General features: G+C 42.7%; 2 protein-coding genes across 4 annotated transcripts in view; one reads left to right on the top strand and one right to left on the bottom strand.

Moving 5' to 3' along the window:
* Nucleotides 1-446, bottom strand: part of ATG5 (autophagy related 5) — a 76830-nt gene extending 76384 nt beyond the window's left edge. Inside the window, exon 1 of one of the 3 annotated variants that reach the window (XR_011095159.1) lies at nt 288-446. The gene's annotated coding sequence lies outside the window, so the exon portion shown is untranslated. Of the gene's footprint in view, nt 1-135; nt 268-287 lie in introns of those variants that run through there. The other 2 variants (XM_068677796.1, XM_068677797.1) reach the window with 2 other exon arrangements.
* A 15324-nt stretch (nt 447-15770) lies between these two features.
* CRYBG1 (crystallin beta-gamma domain containing 1) overlaps nt 15771-26662 on the top strand; it is a 95759-nt gene continuing 84867 nt past the window's right edge. Inside the window, exon 1 of the mRNA XM_068677791.1 lies at nt 15771-16138. Within this exon, the coding sequence (XP_068533892.1) occupies nt 15822-16138 (317 nt within the window). The 5' untranslated portion in view covers nt 15771-15821. The remainder of the gene's footprint in view (nt 16139-26662) is intronic.

The following is a 26662-nucleotide window of genomic DNA, read 5'->3' as shown; positions in this document are numbered from 1 at the left end:
ACGAGCTCCCGGGTCACACCTTACACGCGCGTTTGCATGGAAAATCACAGAACACCCCCGGCTGGAAGGGATCACGCAGCCCAACCGCCGTTTTCCCACAGAACCACCCCAAAACCGCACACCCCCCTCCCGCACCTGCCCTGACGGCGAGGCCCTCTCCCTCCCCGTCCCCTCAGCGAGCACCCCCGCGGCCGGCGGGGCCCGGAGCCGCCTCAGGGCGGCCCTCGCCCCCCTCCCCGGGAGACCCCGTGCGGCCCCGCGGCCGTTAGGAGCGGCGCGGCCGTTACCTGCGGGCCGCCCCGCGCCGGAGCTGCGGCGCCAGGCAGGAACCCAGGCGCGGCCCCGCCCGCCCGCGCATGCGCCGCTCGCCCGCGCGGCTCCGGCACGGCGCCGCTTCCGCCCGGTTGTGGGCGGCCCCCACGGCCCGGCCGGAACCCGGCGCGGGCGCTGAAGCAGAGGGGGGAGGAGGGCGGCGAAGGGTAGGGGTGTGCTGCGCTGCTGCCTGGCCGGCAGGTGTCAGGCAGCGGCTGCCTCTGGTGGAGGCGTCCCGCAGAAATAAAGCGCTTTGGTTCCCTCTGTGTGTGTCTGTTGTTTATTTTTTTTTTCGTAAGGACTGGCGTTTTTATGAGAGTGTTTGATTCTGATTCATATTCTTTATTGATAAAAAATGATACCCTGAACGTGAGCCTGTGGTGGTTTTACTCAGGTGGGCAGCTGAGCTCCACCTCAGCCGCTCTCTCACTCATCTTCACAGGGAAAAGGGGAGAAAAGAGGATGGAAAGGGCTTGAGGGTTGAGATAAGGGCAGGGAGATCGCTCAACAGCTATCATGGGCAAAGCAGAGTAGGGAGATAATAAAATTTGTTGCCTATAACTAGGAGACTAGAGAAGTGAGAAACAAAAGAAACCAGAAACACCTTCCCCCCATTCAGCCTCTTCCACCTTCGCACCCTGAGCAGTGCAGGGGAACAGGGAATGGGGGCTGCGGTCAGTCCCTAACGCTTTGTCTCTGCCACTCCTTCACAGTCACTCTCTGACCCTGCTCCACGTGGGGTCCCTCTCACAGGACGCCGTCCTTCCTGAACTGAGTCTGAGCAGATCCCTGCTCCTGCATGGGCTCCTCTCCAGGGGCTGCAGCTCTGGCCCAGGGCCTGCTCCTGTGGGGGCTCTCCATGGGCCGCAGCCTCCTCCAGGCCACATCCACCTGCTCCACCGGGGGCTCCTCCACCCATGGGGGGGCTGCAGCGTGGAGATCTGCTCCATGTGGGACCCATGGGCTGCAGGGGGACAGCCTGCTCCACCAGGGGCCTCGCCACAGGCCGCAGGGGAACTGCTGCTCTGTGCCTGAGCTCTGTTACAAATTATCAGAGGAGAATATAACATCATCTTTGTCAACAGCCGCTAAGCAAAATGTTTAGCCATGGTACTTCTCTGGTTTGGGAGGTACCCAGTGAAACTTTCCGTACCTGTTCTATGAGGGTTCTTATGAGACCCGTACCCAGGACACATTAATTCAAAAAACGGGTAAACCCAAGGTGTAAAACTGAAGTAAACATTGTGTTTGGCATGGTCTACCCCAAAGCATAGGGAAAGGTGGCACATAGTTTGTGCTGTGTTGTAAGGGCTCTCAAGTGACAAGTCACACACAGAGCTGCCTGGCAGCAGGAGCAAGGACGGTGATAGAGACTCCCCTACACTCCGAAATACAGATAAATCACAGAATCACAGAATTTCTATGATTCAAGTTTCACTGGGTATGGGCTATGGACAGCACCTCTGAAGGGCATTGCTCATGCTGAGGGAACAGAAGGGCAGGAGTTTCTCTGGGAGCATTCCTCGTGCATTCAGAACAGTTCAGCTGGCATCGGTGGTGTGGAAGCAGCTGTCTTGCAGAGTTGGAATGGTGGAAGTTTCTGGATGCAGGAGGCTCCTTCCACAAAGACCTGTGCAGAACTGATCACACAGACACTAAAGCATCCCCTAAGCCTTGGCCGTTGCTATGGGCTTCTCTATAGATTTCTGCAATGTCCCCCATTCTGTTGGTACTGGTCCACTGAAACCAGTCTCTTGAGGGTGCGTTGACTGCAGGAGCTGCTGTGAGGTCTTAACAAAAGAAAGAAAGCTTGCCCTGGTTATGAGTAATAAAAATATTTTACACATACGGATTTTCCTACCGGAAATCAAGGAGAACCACATTTAGTCTCTGCCCTTTGCTCCTCAGAGTTCATCGATATGAAAGGAATTTTTTGGTAGGGCCAAAGGGTTTGACTGATTACCATGGCATCATCACTAAAGCTAATACCAGCCGATACTGAAAAGAAAATGGCCCCAAAACATCCACTGACACAACTGCTCCCACTCATTTTTTCTCACAAGCAGGAAGTCTGCCCGTACTGCTATTAGCAGTAATACTGACAGCAAACATATCCTGAGCATGTGGCGTGTGCTGCCCGCTCCTTGCACTTATCTCCTGACACCATACTTAACCTCTACTGCTACCTGCTCTTGAAGCATACCATTGGCCAGCTGGACTCCGTAATCAGCATCCTGTTGATTACTAATGACAATTACCAAATAGATTAAACATTTACTTTTGCATTATTCCCTCATGTCGAATATTAGGAACATAGGCACCTGACTCAGGCATATGGATTCCACTCTATAGGCTGAAAACTGAACACCATCAAAGTGCCCAAGTCTTTTGCTGGATCTGAGTAAAAGATAAGAATTAAACACAGTAAGTCCTAAAGTGTGATAATTTGCTATTTAAAGTATCTTGCTATTTAACCTTCCTAGCAAACTGCTGATGTAGTTACCAGACACAGATGCAGCAGGAGACACTGTAAAATCCGTATGAGATTATAAAGACAACAGTTCCATAGGCACATGCTGCTTTGCTACAGGGAAGGTGAACCTGGTTGTAGACAAATGCATGAGATACAGTGTAACTATTGAAAAAAATAAAGTAAACCTTCAATGAATGCCAACTTTAAAATAATAATATGACTATAAATAATGCACATTAAAATAATAGCTAAGATGGAATGTCAAAAGAGGTACAATAAAAAAGGAATCACCTCCTTTGTCATATTGTTTCCCAGGTTATTATCTAACGCTTCGCATTACGTCATCACTCAGCAGAATGGACCAGCCTGAATTGGAGGGGGAAGAGATTCCCAGAGCTCAACATATTTCCAATTCCAGAGATCCTCAAGCAGTATTCCCCTATTTTAAACTTCATCATCAGACAACACATGGTGAGTCACTGCCTAATGGCAGCTGAACCAAAACACCTGTCAGCGAGTACGTATGGAATGTGAAGATGCTCGTAAAGGGCAAGATGATAATTAAAGATGCATTAATTCTAACAAAAATAAGAGAAATGGAACAGATGCTATACATACCTGTGGGTAGTTGTGTTTTTGTGTAATGGTAGTGGAGATGAATATCTGTAAACAGAATCACCATGTAATTTAGGTTGGAAAGGATGTGTGGAGTCCTCTCCTGACCTCTAGACCAACACCCTTTCTTGAAGCAGGGCTAGCTGCAAAGTTAGATCATGCTGGGGAAGACAAGTAACACCAACATTTGGTTAATGAAAAGTTACCTGAAATAAAAGGTGACAAAGTATTACCATGTATATTTTGTTGTAACTGGAATAACTGACATTAATTGCTTTGATCAAATGGAACAAATTCAATGTTGATTTTATAGAATTGGTATTTTATGTCACCTACATAAACACAAAGTAAGGATCGAGCTGGAGTCAATGATCCTTGTGGGTACTTTCCAACTCAGGATATTCTATGATCATTCATACCTCGATCATTCTATTTCTAGAATGAAGAAATCTGGCAGACTGACCAAAATTTCCTTGTATTCAGGCCTGTGTCCTCTTTGCGTAACATCCTGACTCCATTAATGTCAACACTCCCAGCTCCCAAAGATAGGTGGATTTTTATTTATTGCAGTGTTGCTGTATTAGGAACTGGTCAGCGGTTGCTGTTTTTTTTTTTTTTTTTCTTCCTTTTTTCTTCATTTCTCTAACAGTGTTCAATAGCAAGCAAAACATATTTTGTTTTCATCTCCTAGCTATTGTCTTCTGAGTATGTGAATGAAAACAGATTGTGAGAATAATTATGTGCGCCTTTTAACATGTAACAGTGAGTAAGCGTCAAATGAAACTCATAATGCTGCTATTTATATCTAGCTAAATAGTTCATTGTTGCTTAGTCACAGTGAAGAATTAATTTGATTAATTACATGAGAAGCTGATTCACTCATCCAAGACCTGTCTGAAAATATTACAAGACAGAAGTAACATGTCTAATGGCACATAATGTTTTCTAGATGATTTCAATTGATATGCTTGTGGAAGTAAAAAGTCACTCTTACCTGTATATATTTCTCCTTTCATGCCCTCTTCACCTACTAATGTTTGCCTTCTATAACATGAATATTTTTGGAAATATTCTAGACTGTTTTAAAACTCCTTCTCTAAATCACTGAACTGTGCTGACAGCTCTCTCTTAGCTTTACCTCACAGTAGTTAATTCTGTTTTAATTCAATTATTTCCTGTTTTAATTTTATCTTGAAATTTGTAAGTTGTATTTCAGACTATCAAGGTAATCTGTTATTGCTAAAATAAGTGACTGGATATTAGAGACTCCTAGTTCTATGTTTGCTGGTTTTTATTCACCTTGAACAAAATTTCTCGTGTTTGCTGCTTTGTAGTAGCCCCATTAAGGCATCTTGGTCTTAGTGAGGAGCAGGGGAAATAAAATTTTAAAAGTTTGTACAGTGTGTATGTGTGGATATTCCTTATTAGCATAGATCAGGTAAGAAACATGTGATTCCTTATTCACATAAATCAGAAAGAAGCTTTCTTTTTTATCTATAAATAGTGCCAGCAGACATTTGTTCACTTAGATTTTTACCCTTCTGGTTAACTAAGTAGTACCTATTCTGTCAAGAATTGTCACTTATCAGGAGGAGTTCCTTGTATTCAAAAGGTAATACAATGATGGTTTCTGGTGATTCCCATCTGTTTTCTACTGGGAAGACTGAAACAAATAAAGGTTAGTGGCTTTGTTGGTACTGTCTCAATATGTGACAGGATTGGCTCCATCTATGTTTGATACATAAACACAGCCATTTATGACCCAGGATCACCACTATCTGAGTGCTGAACCATAGCATGGCCAGGAAGTAAAACAAAAATTCTGGTGGATAATATAATAATGTAATAATCCTGTGCTGTCTGGCTATTTGAACAGTCTTTAGGTTGTTGTTTATTGTTAGTTTTTTGTTCGCTTGTTTGTTTGTTTTTGGAGGGGGTGGCAAGAAGATATTTCACCCTTAATTTGAATGGAAACCTGTTAATTTTGTCGCAAAGTCAGCTTCCCAGATAAAGGTGATCTGTTCATAAGTATAACAAAGACACTAGGCACCCACAAGTCGTTTAGGACTCAGGAATTCCCAGGACTGATGCTAGCATTAACTGCTGCTTATCAATAGGTAATTTTATATACTTTGGTAAAACTACCTACTGTATAGCTTTATATTGAAGTCCTTCAAATAAGAATTTCATTTGTTTTCTTTGCTGCATTGCTTAATTTAAAGCATCTGAGTTAGATGCTGTTATTCACAGATATTCATTATAATCTAGTCTATTGGCTAATTTATGAAGTGACACGCTATTGCAATAACGTGTCAAATATCGTATGGGTTCATGAATAACAGTGTAATGCTAAGTGTAACACAGATAGAGCAGGCCAGATGTCATGCTGATACAAGTCACTGTAGCTTTAGAAAAGTAAATTTCTATTTCCACTGGACCTAATGACGTGTGCCTATTACATCTGATTATAACTGCTTAGAACAGTACTTTTTTTCTTAGTTTTCTGAGAGGAAATACTGCTCATTCATACAGGATTTATCCATTCCAAACATTTTTATTTTATTTTATTTTTTTTTATGGTATGACTGGGTGATCATCAGTGGTTTTACCCAGGGAAAAAACTTCCTCAGTGATTCCAAATTCATTTTATTTCATAGTAATAAAGTTTCAAAAACTCCAGTTCTGAAGCTCTCATACATCTTTGTTTCTCCATTAATGAAGTAAATAAGATTGTTTATATTCACAAAGACTTTTAGTGAATCGAAAATCAATACTGGGTGTGAATTCTTCTCTTTTTCTCTTTGTTGTATTGACAAACCATTTGTTTTATGATCTGGTTGTTAAATCACTCTGATTTCTCAGGAAAAACATAAGCAAACAGTAGATATAAAATAGGAGGATGGTGTTAGTGTTGATGTGGGAAAAATAAATAACCTGAAGCCTGTCAGATTCCTTAGCAAGTGTAATTACCAGTGGCCTCACCAGTGCTGAAGGTTGTTCTGGAGGGGAACAACCACTGCCCTTGACCTTGGCTGTGCCTTGCCTAATGCAGCCCAGTAAGTGTGTGGCCTTCACGGCTGCTAGGGTGCACTTGTAACCCACATGCAGTTTATCGTCACCCAGACCCCTGTATGAATGAGTGGGGTTACTCTGTCCTAGGTGTAGGAGTTCACATTTGCCTCTGTTAAACTCCGTGGGTTTTCTGCTGGCTCATTCCTCTCATTTGCTGGGATCCTTGTGAACAGCTGCCCAGCCCTCCAGCGTATCAGCCCCCTCCACCCTGCCACCCTGCTCAGCTCATATCTTCCGAAAATGCAACAAATTTACATTCTGGTCCATTGTCCAGGATGATAGTGAAAATGTTAAATGGCACTGGCCCTAGTATCGATGCTGGAGGAATATCACTGGTAACCATCTTCCAGTTAAAATTTGAACCATTAACAACTACCCTCTGAGCTCAGCAGTCCAGCCCCTTTTTCAATCATGTGGCACTAAACTCATCCAGTTCACATCTCTTCAGTTTGGCTATTAGTATACTATGAAAAGCTGAATCGAAAGTCTTCCTTCTGATAAACTACATCTGTAATTCTCCTTTCATCCACAGAGATAAGCTATTTCATCACAGAAGGCAATCAGGTCGATCAAGGTGATTTAACCTTGATAAGTCTGTGTTGGCTGATTCCAGTCATCCTTCTGTCTTTCATGTGCCTGAAATGCGGGGAAACTCATTCCATAATTCTCCCAGGAGCTGACCAGGTTTCAGTAATCCAGGTCTTCCTTCTTGGCTTTTTAAAATGATGATGTAATGATTTGCCTTTTACTGGGAACTGGGAACTTCCCCTAGCTTTGAAAGATGATTAAGAGGAGCCTTGCAAAGACATCAGCCTTCTCAGCTTCTGTGAATGTATCTCATCTGGCCACCTGTCCAAAATTACTTAAATTCTCCCTAACTCAATCCTCCTATACAGAGGGTAGCAGCTCATTGCCCTCTCTGCTACTAGGCACAGAGACCTGGCCTTGCTAATAAAATGCAAGGCCAAGGAGGCATTGAGTACTTCAATTTTTTCCAGGGGTTTGTGACTAGGTCCTTCTTCTCTAGTTTGCCTGCACTACTTAGCAGCAACCTTATATTTTCTTTCATCTTTCTTTTGAGTCTGCTTAACTGTAGAAGCCCTTCTTGATGCCTTTCACATTCTCTGTTTTTAATCCCAGCCCTGTGTAGCTTTCTTAATTTGACTCTTGCATGCCTAGGTGATGCTGCTAGATTTCCGGGTACCCTGTCCCTGCTTCTACTTTCTATCTACTTCCTTCCTGTGTCTGAGCTCAGCTAAAACATCCCTCTTCAGCCAGCCTGTCCTCCTGCTATATCTTTCCATCTTATTGTGCAATCACAATGGACAATTCTCAGGCTTCAAAGAGGTTTTATTTGCAGATCAGCTCTAGTGGGCTCTTTATTCTTTCAAGGCAGGCTCCCCAGGGATTCCTACCTGCCTGTTTCCTGACCAATCTGAAGTCCACTCTTCTGAAGTCCAGGCCTTTAATCTGCTGCGTACCTTCCTCACTCCCCTTAGCACCTTAAATTCAACCTGTTTCTCCACTTCTTTTTAGGCTTTGATCCCATATCCTGATGAACTTACTTAAAAGCTTTTCTCAGTAGATTAGCAAGCCTTTTAGGAAAGATGCTCTTGCTTCTCTTTCTCACAGAGGTGTCATCATTCTCCAGGATTCCTCGTTCCCCCAAGTCAGTCCATGGTCATAGAAGCCAAAGGCACTGCCTGTGACACCAGCCACATGCCCAGGCTTTGATCTGCAGGATACATCCTCTCCTCCTGAGGCCAGCTCCTTGACTGGATGGATCAAAAAGACCACCACCATTGTCCTGCAGCTTTACTACAGCTCCTCAAGCACAGCAGTCAGCACTGATCTGCTCAAGGTCTCTTGTGACAGCAATGCTTGTGCCCAGCTGGGTAAAGAGAAATTGATATTAATTCAAAGACCTCATCAATTCTTCTCCAGTGTCCCACATCTGGGCCCAAGCTCACTGTGGTTCTGACCTACAGATGGGTGCTTTGGCCCCTGGAGAAGGGAGCTGCAGCCACTCTATCCTTACGGGACTGTTACAGTCAGTTTGCAATTTGTGTTGGATACCCCTAGAATTCCCCGTGAACTTCTTTATTGTTACCTCTCCCCCATAACTTTCTATCCCATGTAAATTTCACTGTGCTTCTACTTATCATAGCTCATCAATAAATATTTTAAATAAGACCAATCTTATTGGAGAAGTTTGAGGAACTCCATTGTTTGTTTGAGTTCTTATTGATTACTGAGTAATTATTCTTACTTTCTATTGGTTTATGACAGCTCTTTTTTTTGTCTCAACCTGTAACTATATCGTTTCATTGATAGCCTACTGGGAAGGGCATGGTTATAAAGTCTGAATAAATTTCAGCTTACTCATTCTCCTTCATCTACTTTTTTGTAGACCAGCTAGTAGATAACTCCCTAATTATTGTTTATTAATGGCAGAACTTCCCCGACCTGCATTCTCACAGTCACTCTCAGCACTTGTTTTAAATATTACATCCATATTCTCTGGGATCACAATTGATTATCATGGGAAAAGCAAACGCTGATGAGCAGCTCTGCCACTTCACCCTTCTATTCCCCGGGACTCCCGGTAACTGGTGTGCTTCATCAGGCTGTTTCAACACATCCTTTTTTTTGGTAACTTTAATGGGACAGTGCAAGATTTAGACTGATCTGAGAAGAGTACAGAGTTGACGGCTGATGATTTCACAAGGTCTCCATACAAATGAAAGGGTTTTTTAACATACAAGGACTGGGAGGAAGAAGTGATTGTGGCAAACGTAACTATGACCAGAGAGTTTCAATTTCCTAGTAATTCTCCTGTATTATCTGTGGATATATAGGAACAGTTATGCTTTTAATTACAATTGGTCAGCTTAATATTTAATTGCAGATTCTTCAGCACCTAACTAGGTTACAGAAGACTGGATAGTTCTTGGATTTGTCACACAACACTCATTTCCCTTAACAATGTAATCAGCTACGCTTACGCTTCAATCTTCAGCATTTTGGTTTTAGACTGTAAATTACTGAAGATAGGGACCTACCATCCTGCATGCTTGCACATTTCCCAGCTCATCTGTTGGTCACTATAAATAATAATAAAAAACTGATAATTAGGTATTTAATTTCCAGGGATGCTAAGAAAGTAATGTACATGGAATCTATATAAAATATTTCATTTTAAATTTCATGGTAGCTTCTGCCTCACTTAAAAGCCAAAATAGAAAGGTCATATCCCAACTTAAGTCATGCTGGTTAGCAGATTTCTGTGAAAAAAATGAAGAAGATATGATAGAATAGCATTGCTGATTTAGTCAAATTTAAATAAAAATATTCTCTGGGGTGACAGGTTTCCAAATTATTTTGAACTTAGAGAATAGTTAAAATATGTATATGAGGATGCAAAATGAGCACACACGACCTAGCCTTGCTTTTCAGCAACCAACATAATGTAGCAGTACTCTGATTAGGGAAAAACTAGAAAGAAAAAGAAACAGAGCTACAGAACATTAACCTGGAAATACATATATTTCAGCAAAGTTATGCCTACTCAGGATAACATGGGCACATCTTGATATTATCCAGTAAATCAACAATTTGCTGGTATTATATTCCTAATGCCTCACTAATAAGTTAATTTTGGTATTTTGTAATTGAATTGATTTACAGTCTTAGTAGCATACCATTCAATTACAGGACTACAGGAAAGCAGTGTGATAGAATGATGATGATGATGATTTATTTATTTTTAATCAAACCCTAGGGGAACCCGGGGCCCCAGTGCACTGAGCAGCACAATACTGCCAATCAATGGCACCCTGCCCTCTTGCAAAGCAGCATCTCCCACCTCCCATTCAGTTTCTAAGATGAGAAAGAAAGATATAGTTTGACACAACACGAGATGTTCTTTCTTCTGAAAAACATCCACAGCATTTGTTTCAGTCTAGTTGCAGAGTTTGTTTTCTCATAGCTGTTTTATCTTGGCCTGTCACAGTTTCAGGAAGGAATGACTACTTACTGAAAAACCTCAGATACCAAACAAATGCCATAGTGAATCAATGTTGACATTAAAGAGGATGGTATGAAAAACATAGCATACATACAGTGTTTTACATATTTCACTGCTCAGCCTGAGAAAAGGCACAGAATCTCTATGTAAATTCCTTATGCAAACTGGCAAGTCCAGATATTGAAAGCTTTGAATAAAATGTGAGCTGAAAAACATACAGGGGAAAAATCAGTCTCTTACAGGGGAGCAGAAGCACACAATAATTGGATACTTAGAGCAAGACTGGAGTGAGATATATGTGTTGTCTTGGCTTTATACTTGACACAACACTTCAGTGAAATGTAGTTATCATTAAGAGAAAATAACACTGGATTACCATTAACAGAGTGAGTAAAGCACTTAGAAAGTAACAGAAGAAAACCACTCAAAGAAATATTTTCTGTGGAACGTATTTTTCTGTGAACCGATTGGAGAAGGAATGAAAACTACTGCCACGTTTGTGTTAGCAAGAATTAATGTCCTACACCGGTAATTCCTGAACATTTCATCACTGAAATCTATTTGGCTATCTGCCTGGACTCATGGGCTGTACCTAGTTGGTATTAAAATCAGACGGAGTACTCTCACTGTTAGGATCATGATGGGAGCATTATGTGTGGAGGTAGTAACTCATGCAGTAGTAGTTAACTTCTGCAGTTAAATTAAAAAAAAATAAAAAATAAAAAGCACAAAAAATTCCACCACGACCAAAAACCAGGATGGCTGTGGATAGCACTGTAAAACCCCATGTTGTAGTTAAAGTTAAAGATGACAGGCTACACCCTGGCCATGTTGTAGGACAGTTCCAATGGGTAAACACTGAAGTTATCCAACCCCATGAACTACATATTGATTAATTTTGTCTCCTTCCCTTGGGTTGTAGGATTTTAATGCAAAATCCTCTTTAAAGGCCCAAAGTTGGGTTGAGTGACTCTTGTCTGAGTAGCTGAGAGGAGGTGTGTGATAGCAGGGAGGGCTATGAGACATCTTCCATCTTTGTGAAAATACATGCAACTCAAAGGCTCAGATAAATTCTTGCATTTTACAGCACTGATAAGAACAGGAAAACATTAATGTCAAATTTAATAATTGATTATGCTAATTTTTCATTGCAAATTCTACATGCTTTTATCTGTTGTGGACTACTTTGTTCAAGGAATAAAAATCTTACTTTATCAGTGGGTACCGGTGGGTTTGGCAGAGCTATCCTTGAATACCTGGATTACAAATTAAATCCAAGCTATGAGAAGAATAAATATAATGGGTGAAATCTTGAACCTGTCTAAGGACCGCAGAAGTTCAGGGCTTGATCTAATTAGTAACTAACAGCTACGAAAAGGGCACTGCATGCTTCCAACAAAGGCACAGGCTCACAGATGGAGTTTAATGCCAAACATCCCAGCTTGGGCCATGAGGGGACCTAGACGCCTTGAAAAGGGATTGAAACCACCCAACACACAAAGTTAAAGGACTATCTGAAGTCATCATGCAAGTAAGAAGAAATTCAAAGCACAAGGTTGCGTAACTTCATCCCCGCTCCAAAACTTCACTCAGAGCTTGAGGTGTCTCCACCTGCTTCAGCTCCAGAGCCTGTGTGCTCGCCTGTGTGCCCCCATGGCAATCCAGCCAGATGGCCATTGGACAGAGCAGGGTAAACCATGGCAGCTGGCACAGCAACAACATTTACTACCAGAATATTGCCCTTTGAGCCTGACAGATGTTTTGCCCCACCTACCAGGCACATAATGCAATGCCTAAAACTTTTCTTAGCTCCTAAACTTACTTCTTGCTTGAAGCTGAAATTACTTGGTCTTGCTTCCAGGTTCCCCAGTCCCTTGGTCTCTGCCTACTATTTTTCAGAGTCCTCCCCCATGAGATGGACTTTCTGACCTTTATGGGTTTTGTCCTTCTGTTTGTTTTAAGGGTCTCTCAGCTTCTCCGACTTCCTACCTACTGCTGTGGCTGCAGTTCTGGCTGGGCTGCCCCTGAGCTAATTGAGTTCCTAGCCTTGGCTTTCCCTGGTCATAATATTTAGTTGCATTTTCCATTTCTGGTTGCAGGCAGTCTTTAGCCACCAAGAATGATCACTCACATCCCACCATGCCTTATAATTTACCGAGGATATGTAACTATGCCTTTTCTTTCAAGCTATGAAGTGGGACTCACTCCTTCTCTTTTCAAGTGTAGCCAGGGAACCTCTAGTCATGTTCGGCCAGAAAGAAATCATCAGTGCTAATATGGCTGTGAGGTAGAACCGTGGTATGACTGTGAGGCATCCACCTTGTAGGCAGGATATTCCTGAATTAGGGCCCCTGTTTCTGCATCATACCTTGGATAGCCAGTGAACTCTTCAAAAAAAAAAAAAAAAAAAGAAAAAAAAGGAAGCTGGCATGACATTTTGTACAAAGCCTGGTGTTACTATGTGCACAAGACCTAAATTTGCAAACCACAGGGAGTTCCTGTGGAGCTTTAGGCCAAGCAATACCTGGTTTTTAGCTCCTTGTCAGACTTAGGCAAGAGGCAGCCACCAAACTCTCAGTCTTGTGAAGGCTGAGGCAGTTCTGGGCACGGGAAGAGGTGAGTCCCTAAGTACCTGGGGCGCTTTCAAGACAAACAGGGAGGCACTTTTGGAATTTAGGTGCCCTTAGGGTGAGGTGTCAAATGAATGTGGGATTTCAGGACCATAGTTTGGGGCTCGCGTGTTTTATGTGGGACCCTGGGTGCTTTATTGTTCTTTTATCTGCAGCTCCAAAGTGTGGGAAGTCAAACACACTCTTCACATATTCTGACAGTGAGTTATCTGAATCTCAAATCTTAGCTTGCAGGTACTGTTTCTGCAGGAATTTTCAAAACTCTATTGTACTGGAAGAGAAGATAAAATATTTGGTGACAAAGTTGATGACAGTCCCTTCCTCTTAGTATCTACATATACAATACCTTAAATGTAAACTTTATACACAAAATTGTGTTTTTCTATGATTTGCCTATGGGATTTAGATTGGTTTTGCTGTTTTGATGTTATTTTTTAAATATACCGTGTCATACATTGGAACAGCTTTATATTAGAAAAATGTTTCTGCTCTGAAATAATAAAATGAGAGGAACAATGATTTGAATAAATAGCGCTATCTTAACTTGGGTGCTATTTAGCTTCTGTAACAGCTTTGCAGATTTTGAGTCTGTATTTGTCTGATTCTCATTCCAAAATTATCATCCTTGTGGTTCTTGTTGTTGTTGTTTTTTGTAAATCTCACATAGTGTGTGCTGTCAAGCTAGATGGATATTGAATACGTTAAGTCTAATCTAGATATCCGATCATCTTCTTTTTCACCGTGTTGGAATGAAACCAAACAGGAGAAGGCTTGGTTGCTTAATATCTTTCTATGATACGAATTACTATGAACTGTTGCAAAACTGAGTTGGTTCAGATAAAAACTAGACTGACTTGTTCTGTTACACATGTCAAGACTGCTGACATAAACATGATCATCATTTAAAGTTTCCTAAATGGCTGGCTAATTCTAATGAATTTCTATCTTAACTAATGGTATTTAAAATGTCTTTCCTGAAAGAAGAGGTCCATATCTTCTACATGAGTCTAGGAACAAGTAGTACAAGTACTGGCCCCTCCACGAATCTCTTTGCATTGAGATCAGGTGTTCTGATACTGCCACATCTAACACTCAGACTTAATTTTGGCCAGACTGAGTAAGTGTCAACCAAATCCCCTTTATCTACTTTTGTTTATTAGGATATTGTAGTTTATGTTAGCACTGGAGCACAAATGATGCAGACCTCAAAGTTGATGTTGCAGGCTTATCTCTTCCTTTTGTCACTCCAGAGGGATGCTGACCTCTGTAGGGTGGGAACAACATACTCTGTGGTGCTGATGTTGATCCTAAACCCGCTGAGACAATCTGAAAGGATTTTAAAAGATGTGTGCTTTGCGCTCTTCTTTTTTTCCGCTCTGTGATTTAAACCATATGTTTTCAGGTGATACACATCTTTTTGTTGAGGAATGGAGCTGCACAAGTCTGCTGAACCCTCTGAGGGTCATCAGCTGCTGGCCACCATCATAACGTGGATGCTGCATGCAGCGTCCATTCTGGTGCATTATAACATGCCCATCTGCAGGCTGGCTGCCTGAGCAGATCCTGCTGACTGCCTTCTCCCAGCGGGTGCAGTGGCAGAGAGAGGAGAACCCACTGCTGAATGACACCAGTTTTTTTCTCCCCAGTGCTGTTTAGCTGAAATGGCCCACCAGCACTGATGTTCACCCTTGCTCAGCAAACAAGAGCTCGTGCTTTGTTCCTAGGCATCCACCAAGGACAGCACGTTATCAGCCACCAGCTCTCCTGTCTCCATCCTTGGAGATGCTTAATAAGCAGCCAGATGTGGTCCTGAGCAACTGGTCTACCCCTGCTGGAGCAGGGGGGCTGGGCAGCATCCCTTCCCACCCCACCCATTCTGTGGTTTTGTGATGTCCCTGCGTACATAAATTGCTTTGCTAAAATGGGCAATTTTTCTCAATCCCTTATGTATTTCCCGAGGGCACAACAGTCCACCTTTCTGGTTCTGCCAATTTTGTTATGACACATATTATACAGTATTCATCAACTTACTTTAATTTGGGGAAAAAACACTTTCTTCATATATTAGTCTGTTCAGTTAACCACTAGCCAAGTCAATTATGTGCAATTCAGGAAAATAACTGATTTTACCCCCAAAACAAGTCTATTTGTCTAAACCAGTAGAATAAGTGGGCTGCTCAGACAAACTCTTCCTGTATTTTCTTTCCCAAGCCTTGTTCAAGGCTTGTCCAAGCCTTCTCCTCCTGCTGTGAAGATCTCAGCATTAGGTGACGGCCACCGGAGTGTACCTACTATGGGTGAGTTATCACCCGATTATGGCCATTTCTTCACAGTGTCCGTAAAGCTTTCCCAGCACACGGACCCTTAACATCTCCAGCAGCTCGGGGCAGCCAGCTGTGACCTGAGCGTCCCGGCAGCTGGAAGCAAAACGGGAACGAAGGCAGGCAAAGGCGGGCTTGTCTTTTAGGGTGTAGGGCAGACTGTTGGGGTGTCGGGCGAGCAGAGAGGAGCCTACAAACGAAGCTGGAGGTGCTCGGCAGCGGGGCAATGCCCCTCTCGGCACCCCCGGGCACGGCCGGCAGGCGGGCAGGGCCGCCCCCTTCCTGCGGGCTCGGCGGCGGCGGGGAGGGACCGGGCGGCGATCGCCTTATTACCCGCATAGCCCGAGCCGGGCGGCAGCCACCGTCCGTCCATGCCCGCGGAGAGCCCGCCGCTTCCTCCTCCTCCTCCCCCTCCTCCTCCTCTTCCTCCTCCTCCTCCCCCCCAACCCGCCCCGCTCTGCCCTCGGTGCCGGCGGCCGGGCCCCCCCCGGGACGCCCAGCCCGGCATGGCACGGCGCGGCCGCTTGCAGCGCCTCTTCGGCCGGGGCCAGCAGGACGAACCCGAGCCCCAACCTCAACCCCAACCCCAGCCCCAAACCGAGGGGGCCGTGGCCGAGCGGCGCCCCGCGTTCCCCCCGTGGCGCCCGAGGAGGAGGAGGAGGAAGGAGCCGTCGCCGGAGCCGCCGCGGTAAGGGGGAGCCCCTCAGCCTGGGGGGGAGCGGGGATGGAGCAGGCACCCTGCACCCCAAACACGGCGGGGAGGGAAGGAGGCAAGGAGGTTTCCCAGCCCCGCAGAGCCCAGTGCCCTCCTGGCTTCCCGCACCTGTGGACCTGCGCTGCCCTCGCTTTATTTTTCGGGAAGGGGGGAGGAAAGGGAAAAGGGCTCGCCGCCGCTTTTCGGCGGTAGCAGCACCCGCACCGGTGTCCCCCAGGCGATGCCGGTGAGGATGGATGCAGGAGTTCCCCCGGGTGCCTGCAGCCTGCGGCGCCGCGCTGGGGCCGGGGGGGACCCGGCAGCACTGCCTGGCTTTTGGGGAAGGCACGGGCAGCTCGGGGTTTTGCCTCAAGGAAGGGCTTGGCTGCTGCCCCTCGGGTCTGAGCGGCGAGACCCAGGCGATGAGAAGGTGTCAGTGCCACCGGGACTTGGGAAAAGCACACTGTTAAGTTACTGGCCTCTCTGGTGTTCGGTTCAGACCGGGAAGCCTCTAAGTTGCAGAAGTTCTGTGTGGGTTTTTGTTATTGTTTATGTTTATATAGTAGTTTTACAGAAAATTGCAGTATTTGCCTACAGTGGACTTCACATAGATGGGCAGACTAAGCTGAAGTACAGTCTAATGATGCTTACATTTGGTATAGAAACATACTCTTGAGAACTGTAAACACCAACATCTTTGATGATAAAAAAAAAAAAAAAAAGTGAGTTTATGTTCACTTATGTTATGTTTTTATGTATAGAAAAATAATGTGAAGTCTGCTTTTCAGCCAGGAAAAGATGTATCTCACAATGCCATTGAGTGGCCAAGCGCAGGGTGGTGCTGCAGGTGGCCTCAGCCAGGAACAGACCCCTCTTCTGCCTTCCAAAAGCTGGATAAGACAGAAAGCAGACTGCTCTGTTGTCATCAGAGGATCGTGGTGTAACTCAGGCTGAAGGGAACCCTGAGCAGGGTTGGCTCTGAGTTCAGACCCAGTTTGCTCAGGACCATGTCCAGGGGGGTTCTGAAATCTTCCAGGAACGGAGGGAGGGTGGGCAGCTGCTCTGGACAAGCTGCGTCGCTGCCTACATGTGAGAAGGTTTCTCCTGGTACAGGGCTGGAATGTCTCTTCTCACAATTTATGGCCTCTCCTGCTGCCATGCACCACTGCAGAGCCTCATGGTTCTTTTTGGTGACCCCTCATGGTACTGTCAGGCAGCTGTTGGGTCCCCTCCAAGGTCGCCTCTCCTGAGGCTGAACCAGCCCCGCTCCCCCAGCCTCTCCTCTCACCATAAGTGCTCCATCCAGGTCCCTGCAGCTTGGGGCCCAATGCTGAACTCATCCCAGTTTATCAACATCTGTTTTGTGCTGTGGGCGACCAAAGCTGAACAGACTACCTAGATGTGGTCAGATGAATGGTGAGAAAAAGGGAAAAAGTCCTTCATCTAGATGCCAGTTCCTTGTCCTTCCGGATGTCTTGCTAGCTCTGTAGTGCCAAACCAAACCAGAAATGCTGTACAGGCTTTGGGATTCAGTTGTTACACCTGAAAAAAAAAATGGAAGGTGTTTTTTCTGCATAATATTATTATCAAGTTCTGTGCTTAAAACATGAGTGAAATCTATTAACTGCAAAGCTTCTGAAATGATGGGTTTGTAACTCCCATTACGAAATAACTGTTTTCCTGCTTTTTGGACAGGGAACCAATCCTTCCATTATTGGTAACAGGTTGGGCTTGCACTTCAGCACATGGAAGTACATGTTTATCTTAACATCACTACCTGCAGTTGGTCATCTTCAGGGAGTACAAACTTCCCTTGTTTGTGTAGCTTTTTACCATCGTCATTTTTTTTTTTTTTTTAAATGGAATAAACAAAGCCAAAACAGCGAAAAATACACAGCCAAAAATGCTCAATGCATTTTTTTTTTTTTTTTTACTTCATGATTAAGATTATGGTGACATTTTTGAAATAGCTTTGTTTGAAGTATTTTATTTTTTATTATGTGAATGGTATGGTGTAATGCATGGCTGTGAGAATGCTATATAGACCAAATAAAAGTAGACTTTTAACAGTGAAGATTTTGAAAAATTGGTGTGCTTAATGGCCACCTTCTGGTAGGAGGGAGACATAGATTGGCAAATAACTAGCATGAAAGCCAGCTGTTTGAAGACACCTATCTAAACAGTACTCCAGTTCAAGAACTATCCAATGAGCTTTTATGATGTTTTTTTTAGGTAGCCAATATATTTCTTTGCTGTTAGGTTACCTATCTTGAAGAACAGTAGCCAATATGGCATAAAAATGTCTTACCATAAAACAATAAGCAAGCAGCTCAACTCCTTCCAAGTTGAGGCTACAAGTGTGCATTCTTATGCCTCAGTAAAGCTTGTGGTATGTTGTTCATGGGTGTCTGCAGATGAAATACTCAGGTCTTTTTTTTCAGCAAAAGCTGATAGAGTCTTCTTCCCAGAGATAATAGTTATGAACTGGAGCCTCTAAACAGAAGAAGCTGTGGTGAAAGAGAAGAATGGGAAAGAATGACAGTTGTTACCATGCCTTGGAAAACTGCAGCATATAAAGAAACCTGATTTTGCTTGGTCCCTTGGAAGTCACAAAGTTTGTGATTTCCAAACATCAGGTTACAGAGCTGTCATGTCATGGACATTGAATGATCTTCAATAAAGAGCAGCTATAAAAATGAAGACAATGACTTAGATTTGAACTTTGAAGGAGGAAGTTGGATACAGGAGGACAAAGAAAATTGTCTATCTTTGGGGTGTGATTGTTTAGCAGCCTTTCTCACAATGTATGCTACACTAAGAACCTGGAGCTTTTGGTATTTGATGGTCGAGACCAGACATGTTACTTCAGTCCAGTGTTGGGTTGGCTAACAACAAATCACATAAAGCTAGATTCTTGCCAAAAACAAGTCAATGTCAAAACATTTTTGTGACTTATTACTTCCTCAGTTTGAAGAATCACTGGTAATTGTCAGCCTTGGTATTGAGAATGCTAGGACTAAGTATATCTAATGCTGATATGTGAAGGCAAAAATACTCTATGACCATTATTCTACAATGATTTGGCAGGGATACAATAGTGAATTAGGGTTCACTAATAGTGTAAAAAAAGCAAAGGAAAACTAGGTATTAGGCTACATCCAAGGATAGTTAGACTGTGGAATAATTAGATGTTATCTCAGAGAGGAACACACACATTCAGGAGAAGGGCAAAGAAATGTTGTGTTGCAGAAGAAAGTGGTGGTGGAACCATATCCTTCTTTGACTTCTGTGTTAGAAGTGAGGAAATCATACTTCATAGCCCATATGTAACATGATGTTTTGCAGAAAGACTGAGAACAAATCATAGAAATGTTTCACTCTATTCAAAACAGAGCTTGCAATGCCACAGAACATCAGTAGCTTGACTGATTGACAAAAACAAAATGTGGAAAACTGTCATACAGTCAGCTGTGATAAACAGAAAATGTACTTGATTCGAAAATGTACTTGATTCAATGTACTTTGGCTATCTGTGTAACTTTACTTTTATGAGTTGTCTGGTTGAAAGAAAAATGCAATCGTTCACCTCTGTTCATTGCAAGATTGAATGTGGATGTGTAGAAGGGTTGCTGGTTGCACTTTGTGGGAGATGGAAATGAAAAAGGGTAATTATGTTTGCAGTATAATTCTTGGTAATCTGTACGGTAAGCATAATGCCTTGGGTATAAAGGTTTATTAGTCTTGTTTTATACAGGAAAGAAGTTCTGCTAAACTATCATGATCAAATAATAACATGCAGAATATTTTTGCTCAAAATTTTATCTGTAGTGTGACCTAAGGATATGGTTTAGTGGGGACTGTTAGTGTTAGGTCAGAGGTTGGACTCGATGATCTTGAGGTCTCTTCCAACCTAGAAAATTCTGTGAAGCAAGTAATGAAGATATCATTGCTTATTAAACAAATAAATTTCTAGAAAGGTACTAAGATAAGAGGGGTGGCGTGCTGAAATGTTCACTTTTGTTTGCATTCTCAAGAAGTCAAAAATAGTGTTCTGTGAAACCCTACCGAATGACATCTGTGCCAAGGAAGTAATAATCTGACTTTTCTGCATGAGGTAACATGGGCTGCTGCTTCTGTGCCATGGATTTTGCAGTTTTGGCGGCTGTGAAAACACCACCGTGAAGAAGAATGCTCTCCTTTTCATTTTGTCACTTTAAAAACCAAATGCCAGTCTAAAAAATCTGAACCAGTGAGAATGCTAGTGGCTCCCTGGTCAGCCTGCTTGGGGGTCAGTGAAAGGTTGCATCCTGGTAGAAAAGAGTGGGATCTCATTCCTGAATTCTGTTGCAGAAGAATTGCTCACTTTTTTTATTCATGTGAAATGAGTCAATGGGCTCATGCCATTCACAAATCAAAGAATATTCCTATTTTTTTGAGCTCTTCTATGTTAGCTGCATATATATTCTGTAGGGACAGTGTACCCTTGTGTATTCAGGTGAACCTGATCTATAGTAGTGATGAGTATCTGAGGCATCTGAGGCAATGTGAGCTCTGTCCTGAAGAATTAAATGTCTATTAAAACAAGGACTGTTCTGAAAAATAAGATTCTAGCTTTCTCAAACCAGGTGCCAGTTGTGATACCTTTGGTTTCAGTGTGTCAGATGCACACTTTGAAATGGAGACAAATAAAAAGGTGTTTTGAGAAATTGTTGGGAAATTAAACACGTTTATGAAATGTTTATGAAAATGTCATATCTTTATGAAAGTCCCCAGGAAGATCCACTTAAAAAAGTTCACATTGAATGTATCTAGTTGGCACATAATAATTCCTGGAATGATAAAACCGCTGTTAAATATTGATTGTATTCCTATTCAGTGAGTATCATTTGTCTAAACGTGGAAAAAGACCACCACGAACAGTTTTCATGCTCAAGTCTTTCCTAATATTGATGAATTGTCTCCTTCTTTTCTTCTTGTCTTGTTCCCTTGTTCCTACAACTGTCCATCCCATCTATCCCTCCCTTTCTGACCTCTTGAGATTTGCATCAAGCAATTCAGCCTTCTTTGTCTAGTGACTTCCAGCTTGCATTGAGCATTTGGAAGAGTGATAGTTTATTGTCTTTGAGATGGCCTCAGGACATTTGCTGGACAACATTTGTAGATAGAAGTATTATCTGTAAATCAGCTGGTGTAATCAGAAAAATTAGACAAGCTTTCTGGCACAGAAGAGCAGACCTGAAGAAATGGATTATTTTATTCTCTTTACATGCTCTTTTTGCTGAATTTATGGAAATAACACATTAGAAAGAAAAAAAAAATCAGGATGCTGTAGGTAATTTCAAATGCTGCTAAATTATGCCTTTGGACAACAACAACAAAAAGAAAGGAATTAATTTATTCAGAATGTAAGAAAATCTGTTTGAAAGAGCTGGGATTGTCTTTAGATGACATTTTCCATCATTTTTGGTGATCCTAAATACCAGGGGTAAGTAAAATTAATATCTGTTATTGAAACGGTGAATATAATTAGTTTGACTTATTTCATATACAAATACAAGATGGCATCCATATCCTCTAATTTCAGATATCTACATCTGAACTGGTTACTCCCTTTATAATCAGGGAGGACAAATAGGCATGTCTGGTGTGCAATTCATCTTACCCTAGGGTGAGCGTCTAAAACAGGCTAAATGAATTGCAGATTAGAAATGCCAGGTTTTCCTCATTGGCTTTAAAAGGCACCTGAAGGTCACGGCTCCAACGTCTGAATTTGGACAGCTGAATGCCATCTGTGTTACTTGGTAAGGAGGAGTCCACAAACGGATAGCTCCGTGCAGGATGTTACAGTGTGGAGTCAGCCAAGAGCTTCCAAAGCCATGTTCTCATCTTTCCCATGCAACCTTAAGGGACCTTCTTTCTGTGCGAGCAATTTCCCGATGAAGATGCTTTTTCCACATAATTTCTGTGTTTTCGCTTGATTCTGGCTAGGAGTTTTCGAGTGTCTTTAAGGAACTGCAGGTTGATTCCTACTTCTGCTTTGTTTCCTATGTAAAGCTGGGCAAGTCGTGGGAAAGTTGTGGAAACAAACCTTTCACAGATGACTGTGGAAAGAGAACAGGGGAAGCAGAGAGAGGGAAGAGGAAGCTCCTTGACCCAGGGTCTAATTTGTAGAATTTTAGCCAAAATGGCAATGTTTAGGAAATGTTAAGGCTCCTGGAAATGGAACATAATGGGGAGAATGGGGAACTGTTAACAGTACTTAGCTCTTCCTCTAGCAGCTTGCATTTTAAAATAAAATAAAAACATGAGGAGATGTTCTGTGATCAGAACTTCCCATTCAAATGAAAAATCCCCTCTCTTTAGCTATCAAGGCAAACATAAAAAATGTAATGGTTTGTCTACATACAATGTAGCAGATAGCAATGTATCTTTGTACATACTACTCTTATTTTAGTCACTTCTTACACCTTGCTGACTTTCTACTGTACAGTTTTCCTTCTCATGCATGTTTGTTCATGCAGCCACATACTGTGAGCTAACTCAATCTATCATCAAATATTTCATCATTCAATGCTCCCTCAAGACAAGAAGGGAAGGACAGGCAGATTGATCAATATAAGGGAATATTCTTTTCCTGTGGTGCCATCTGAAAAAAATCATTGTATTTAATTAATTTAAAGAAAAGAATCTATCATCTTGTACATATCTTTCATTCCCAAGTGTGTAAAATTTCTGTCGTTTTTCATTAGCCTCACTTTGGAAATTCTGAAATGAAAATTAAATATTAGTTCAGTAAGATAGAACTTTTGGGTAAGTGAATCCTTTAGTCATCTAGGATTTACAGTTGTAAAGTTGACCAAACTAAAATTTTAAAGAATGTCCTGAACTATGCAAATCTGTAAAACAGATGTGTTTCATGAGTTCCTCAATCTCATGTTTCAGGTAGAGCCTAATACCAGAAGCACAACTGCTATTTTGACAAGAGTCTGTTTTTCCTCAATAGTGATTCTTTATGTTAATTACAGAGTTCCTTCTACCGTTAGAGTAACTCCATAAGTACTTTGAGAATTGTAGGAGGGCTGAGGGGCCATATAACTGACCTTTTTTAGTTGCCATTTCATGTTTGTAAGTTACTATTATATTATCTTGAGTGGACTGCTGTTGTTGCCACAACTGTAGTGAGACAAGATGTTGAGACAAGGCTGTGCATCAGGAATGCTGCCCAGCTCCTTGGAAATCTGTGAGGATCTGTGCCCCAGCTCACAGAGCTTGATCAGGCCAAGCAGAATTAGCCAAGCAGAAAAGTTTTAAGTTGCATGACCTGGTGGAAACCATCATTTTCAATTTGTTCCTTCTTCTGTGGCCAGGAGCAGGTGCCACAACACATGCTCTCAGGCCTCATGCAAAGTCAAAGGTGACTTCTAATTAATGCTAAGAGAGGTGGAGAGAACCTCCAGTGGAAGCTTTTGTGTTACTTGTGAGGAGAGGCTGCTCTTAAGGAGGTGAGGGAGTCTGATGGTTTTTCTGGCAAGAAACTAACAGAACACTCTCCTCATTATATGAGAAATACAAAATAGGTTGATTTCAGTTGAAAGAAACCTCTGGAGTTTGTCTTGTCCAACTCTGCTTGAAAGCAGAGCCAGCTTCAAAGTTAGCTTGCAATTTGAAGTTAGAGGGGGTTGCTCAGGGTTTTTTCTAGTCAAGTGTTGACTAGGAACAGAGACTCAATAACTTCCCTGTGAAGACTGTGAAATTTTTTCCTCAGTTCTAAACAAAATTTCTCATGGTGTACCTTATATCCATCTCCTCTTGGTCTGTCCCTGTGCACCTCCAAGGAGAAACTGCCTTCCGTTACATAGCCTGTCTCAACTTTTGCCCATGCACCTAAACATCTTGGTGGTTCTTCCCTATATTCACTCTATTTTGTCAACACTTTTCTTATACTGGACATATGCAGGTAGGCTGCATTGTCACAAGGGCCCACTGCTGATAATGTCTGGTAGTAGAGTAATGTGAAAACTATGGGCTTGCAGATACTTGGCGCTTAGAAGTACAAGAATTCAAAGTGTCATTGTAAACCTGAGGATTTTGAAGGGGGAGTGTCTAGTATCTTATTCTTTGACTCCCAGAAGAGTTTACAGATCTGCTTGTTTGTTTGGTTGGTTTCCATCATTGTAATTCCTTGAAACCATCAGTTGGAATTTCACAGTGGACATTCCACAGCAGCCAAGGAGGCACTCTGTGATGAGCAATGCTGAAATGTTCTCCTACCCTTGGCTGAGAATCTTGCCATTCACAAAGCATTTAAAAAGTAACCTGTAATTCTTTTGACAGGACGTATATTTAGAATTTCAGAACAGTAAGGCATGTTTGGCATAAAACCAAACCGTGTGAATAGTAATAAAGAAAAATCTATACCATTATAGGGCCATATTTGTCTCTAAGGAGGGTATTTTAATGATTCACTCATTATTACCAAGTACAGATAAAGTACAGATAATTCATACTGCATGGGGTAGGGGAGACACCTGTAGCTACTTGCTGAAACTTACCTGTTGTCCTCTGCTGAAGCATCTCTGTGACTTCCTTTAGCTATAATGCAAAGGCTGAAGCAAATGAGGAAGAAAATAGAACTGGAAGTGAAAGGAAACCTACCTACCAATGGTATACTTTTTCTGTTTGAAGAGTGTTCCTGTACTTGGCAAAGAGAAATTGTTGACTTTGTGTTTTACAGCTATGTTTGACCATAGCAGCATAGATTCTTCAGTGGAACTGCTGAAATGGCAGCCCTTGTGCTACTTCTGTTGTAGGCTCGGTATTCTTACCCACACAAACTAGGTTGCAGGAGGAGGTGTGGATTTATGCATATGCAGTCTTTCTGGGTTAGAAGTGGCCTAGGAGTGCCCTCTGTGTGGAAGTAACACGGGTTCAACATGCATGAGGAGTGGCTGAGGTCCCTTGGTTTGCTCAGCCCCGAGCAGAGCAGGCTGAGTGGAGGGGCAGGCGCTGAGCTCTGCTCTCTGGGGACAGCGACAGGACCCGAGGGGACGGCATGGAGCTGGGACAGGGGAGGGTCAGGCTGGGGGTTAGGGAAAGGGTCTGCACCCAGAGGTGGTCGGGCACTGGGACTGGCTCCCCAGGGCAGCTTGGACAGAGCTCTCAGACACATGGGCTGGTTTTTGGGTGGTCCTGTGTAGAGCCAGGGGTTGGACCCGATGATCCTTGTGGGTTTCTTCCAACTCAGGATATTCTGCAATTGTGTGATACAGGTCAGTGCTTATGTTATTACATCCTGTAAAGAGGCAGGTTGTTTATTGATCGGTTGGCTGCTTGGTTGTTGTTTTTTTTTTTTTTTGAGCACTTTTTTCCAGCCCATGTATTCAGACTCCAAGAACAAGTGTGTAGGCATGGCACCACCCTTAACGAACATAGTGACATGTCTTGCAAACCAGACCTGCTTTTCACCCAGCTGTCTTAAACCTGGATGTATTGAAGACACGTCTGTCTGACCCCACCTTGTAGATGGTTTCTGATTTAACCTCATGGGATTCATGTGATTTGAGGCTGGACTCCTTAAGTTATTCAATGGGAGGCAGCCTTGTCTGTCTTCAGTTTAGGTACTAAGAAATCTTTTTCTCACACCTTTTGTCTGTGTTGTTAGTTTACTGTCTGATCTCTCCCAGGCTTGGGTTGTGTGTTTATCAAATGTCTGGAATAATGGGGTCAGATTTTGACTATGGCTTCTATATGCAAATAGTGAGTAACAGCAGAAAAGACCAAAAAACAGTTGGCACCTTTCAAAAGCTCTGAATTTCAGAATGGAATGCATCAGGCTTTATAGTCCTTGTGTAATTTAAAGGGTGTGTTTGAGGAGAAGAGATAAAAAAGAGGCTGAGAGGCCCATAAAAGTTCCACAGGGGTGTATCTGAAACACAGTATAGGTGACAGTTCTGCAGATGGTAAGTCTGTTCTTGTGAGGTTGTCTGCCTGGTTCTCAGTGAATAGCTTGATCCCCATTCCTGTCACATTTGGCAGAAATTGAGAATAGTCAGGACTTCAGGGAGGCTCTTCCCACCTGTATTTGGGATCAAGCCTGCTGATGTTGTCAGGAAAATGCTTGTCTCTAGAAAGTACTACCAAATCTGCATCATGGAGGTTGCTTTCCTGTGTTGCTCTTTTGGTACAGCAAAAATCCAAAGGCAGTCACAGCAGTGCATGGGAGTCTGCCTTGTTGTTTGCACTATCTTACGCCATGTATCTGTGGCTTGGAGCGACTGGTAATTGAACTAACCAGTTCCTTAATAAGATCTAGATGATATCTTTCTTATTTGGGACAAACAAAAAATTTTATAAAACCGTTGAGGTGAGGTAGAGGTAATAGTTTTAATACTGATTTTTTAGTATTTTATGAGATAGAGTAATTTTATGAGTAAGCCAAATTTTGTGGGAGACATTTCATATTTTCACTATAATGTGCTAAGGAATGAAAAGATAAAAATGGTTAGAGATAAGACAGTA

Source organism: Anas acuta, chromosome 3 (genome assembly GCF_963932015.1).
Source record: "Anas acuta chromosome 3, bAnaAcu1.1, whole genome shotgun sequence".
In the NCBI taxonomy this organism is placed as follows: domain Eukaryota; kingdom Metazoa; phylum Chordata; class Aves; order Anseriformes; family Anatidae; genus Anas; species Anas acuta.
This window is presented reverse-complemented; position numbering and strand designations above follow the sequence as displayed.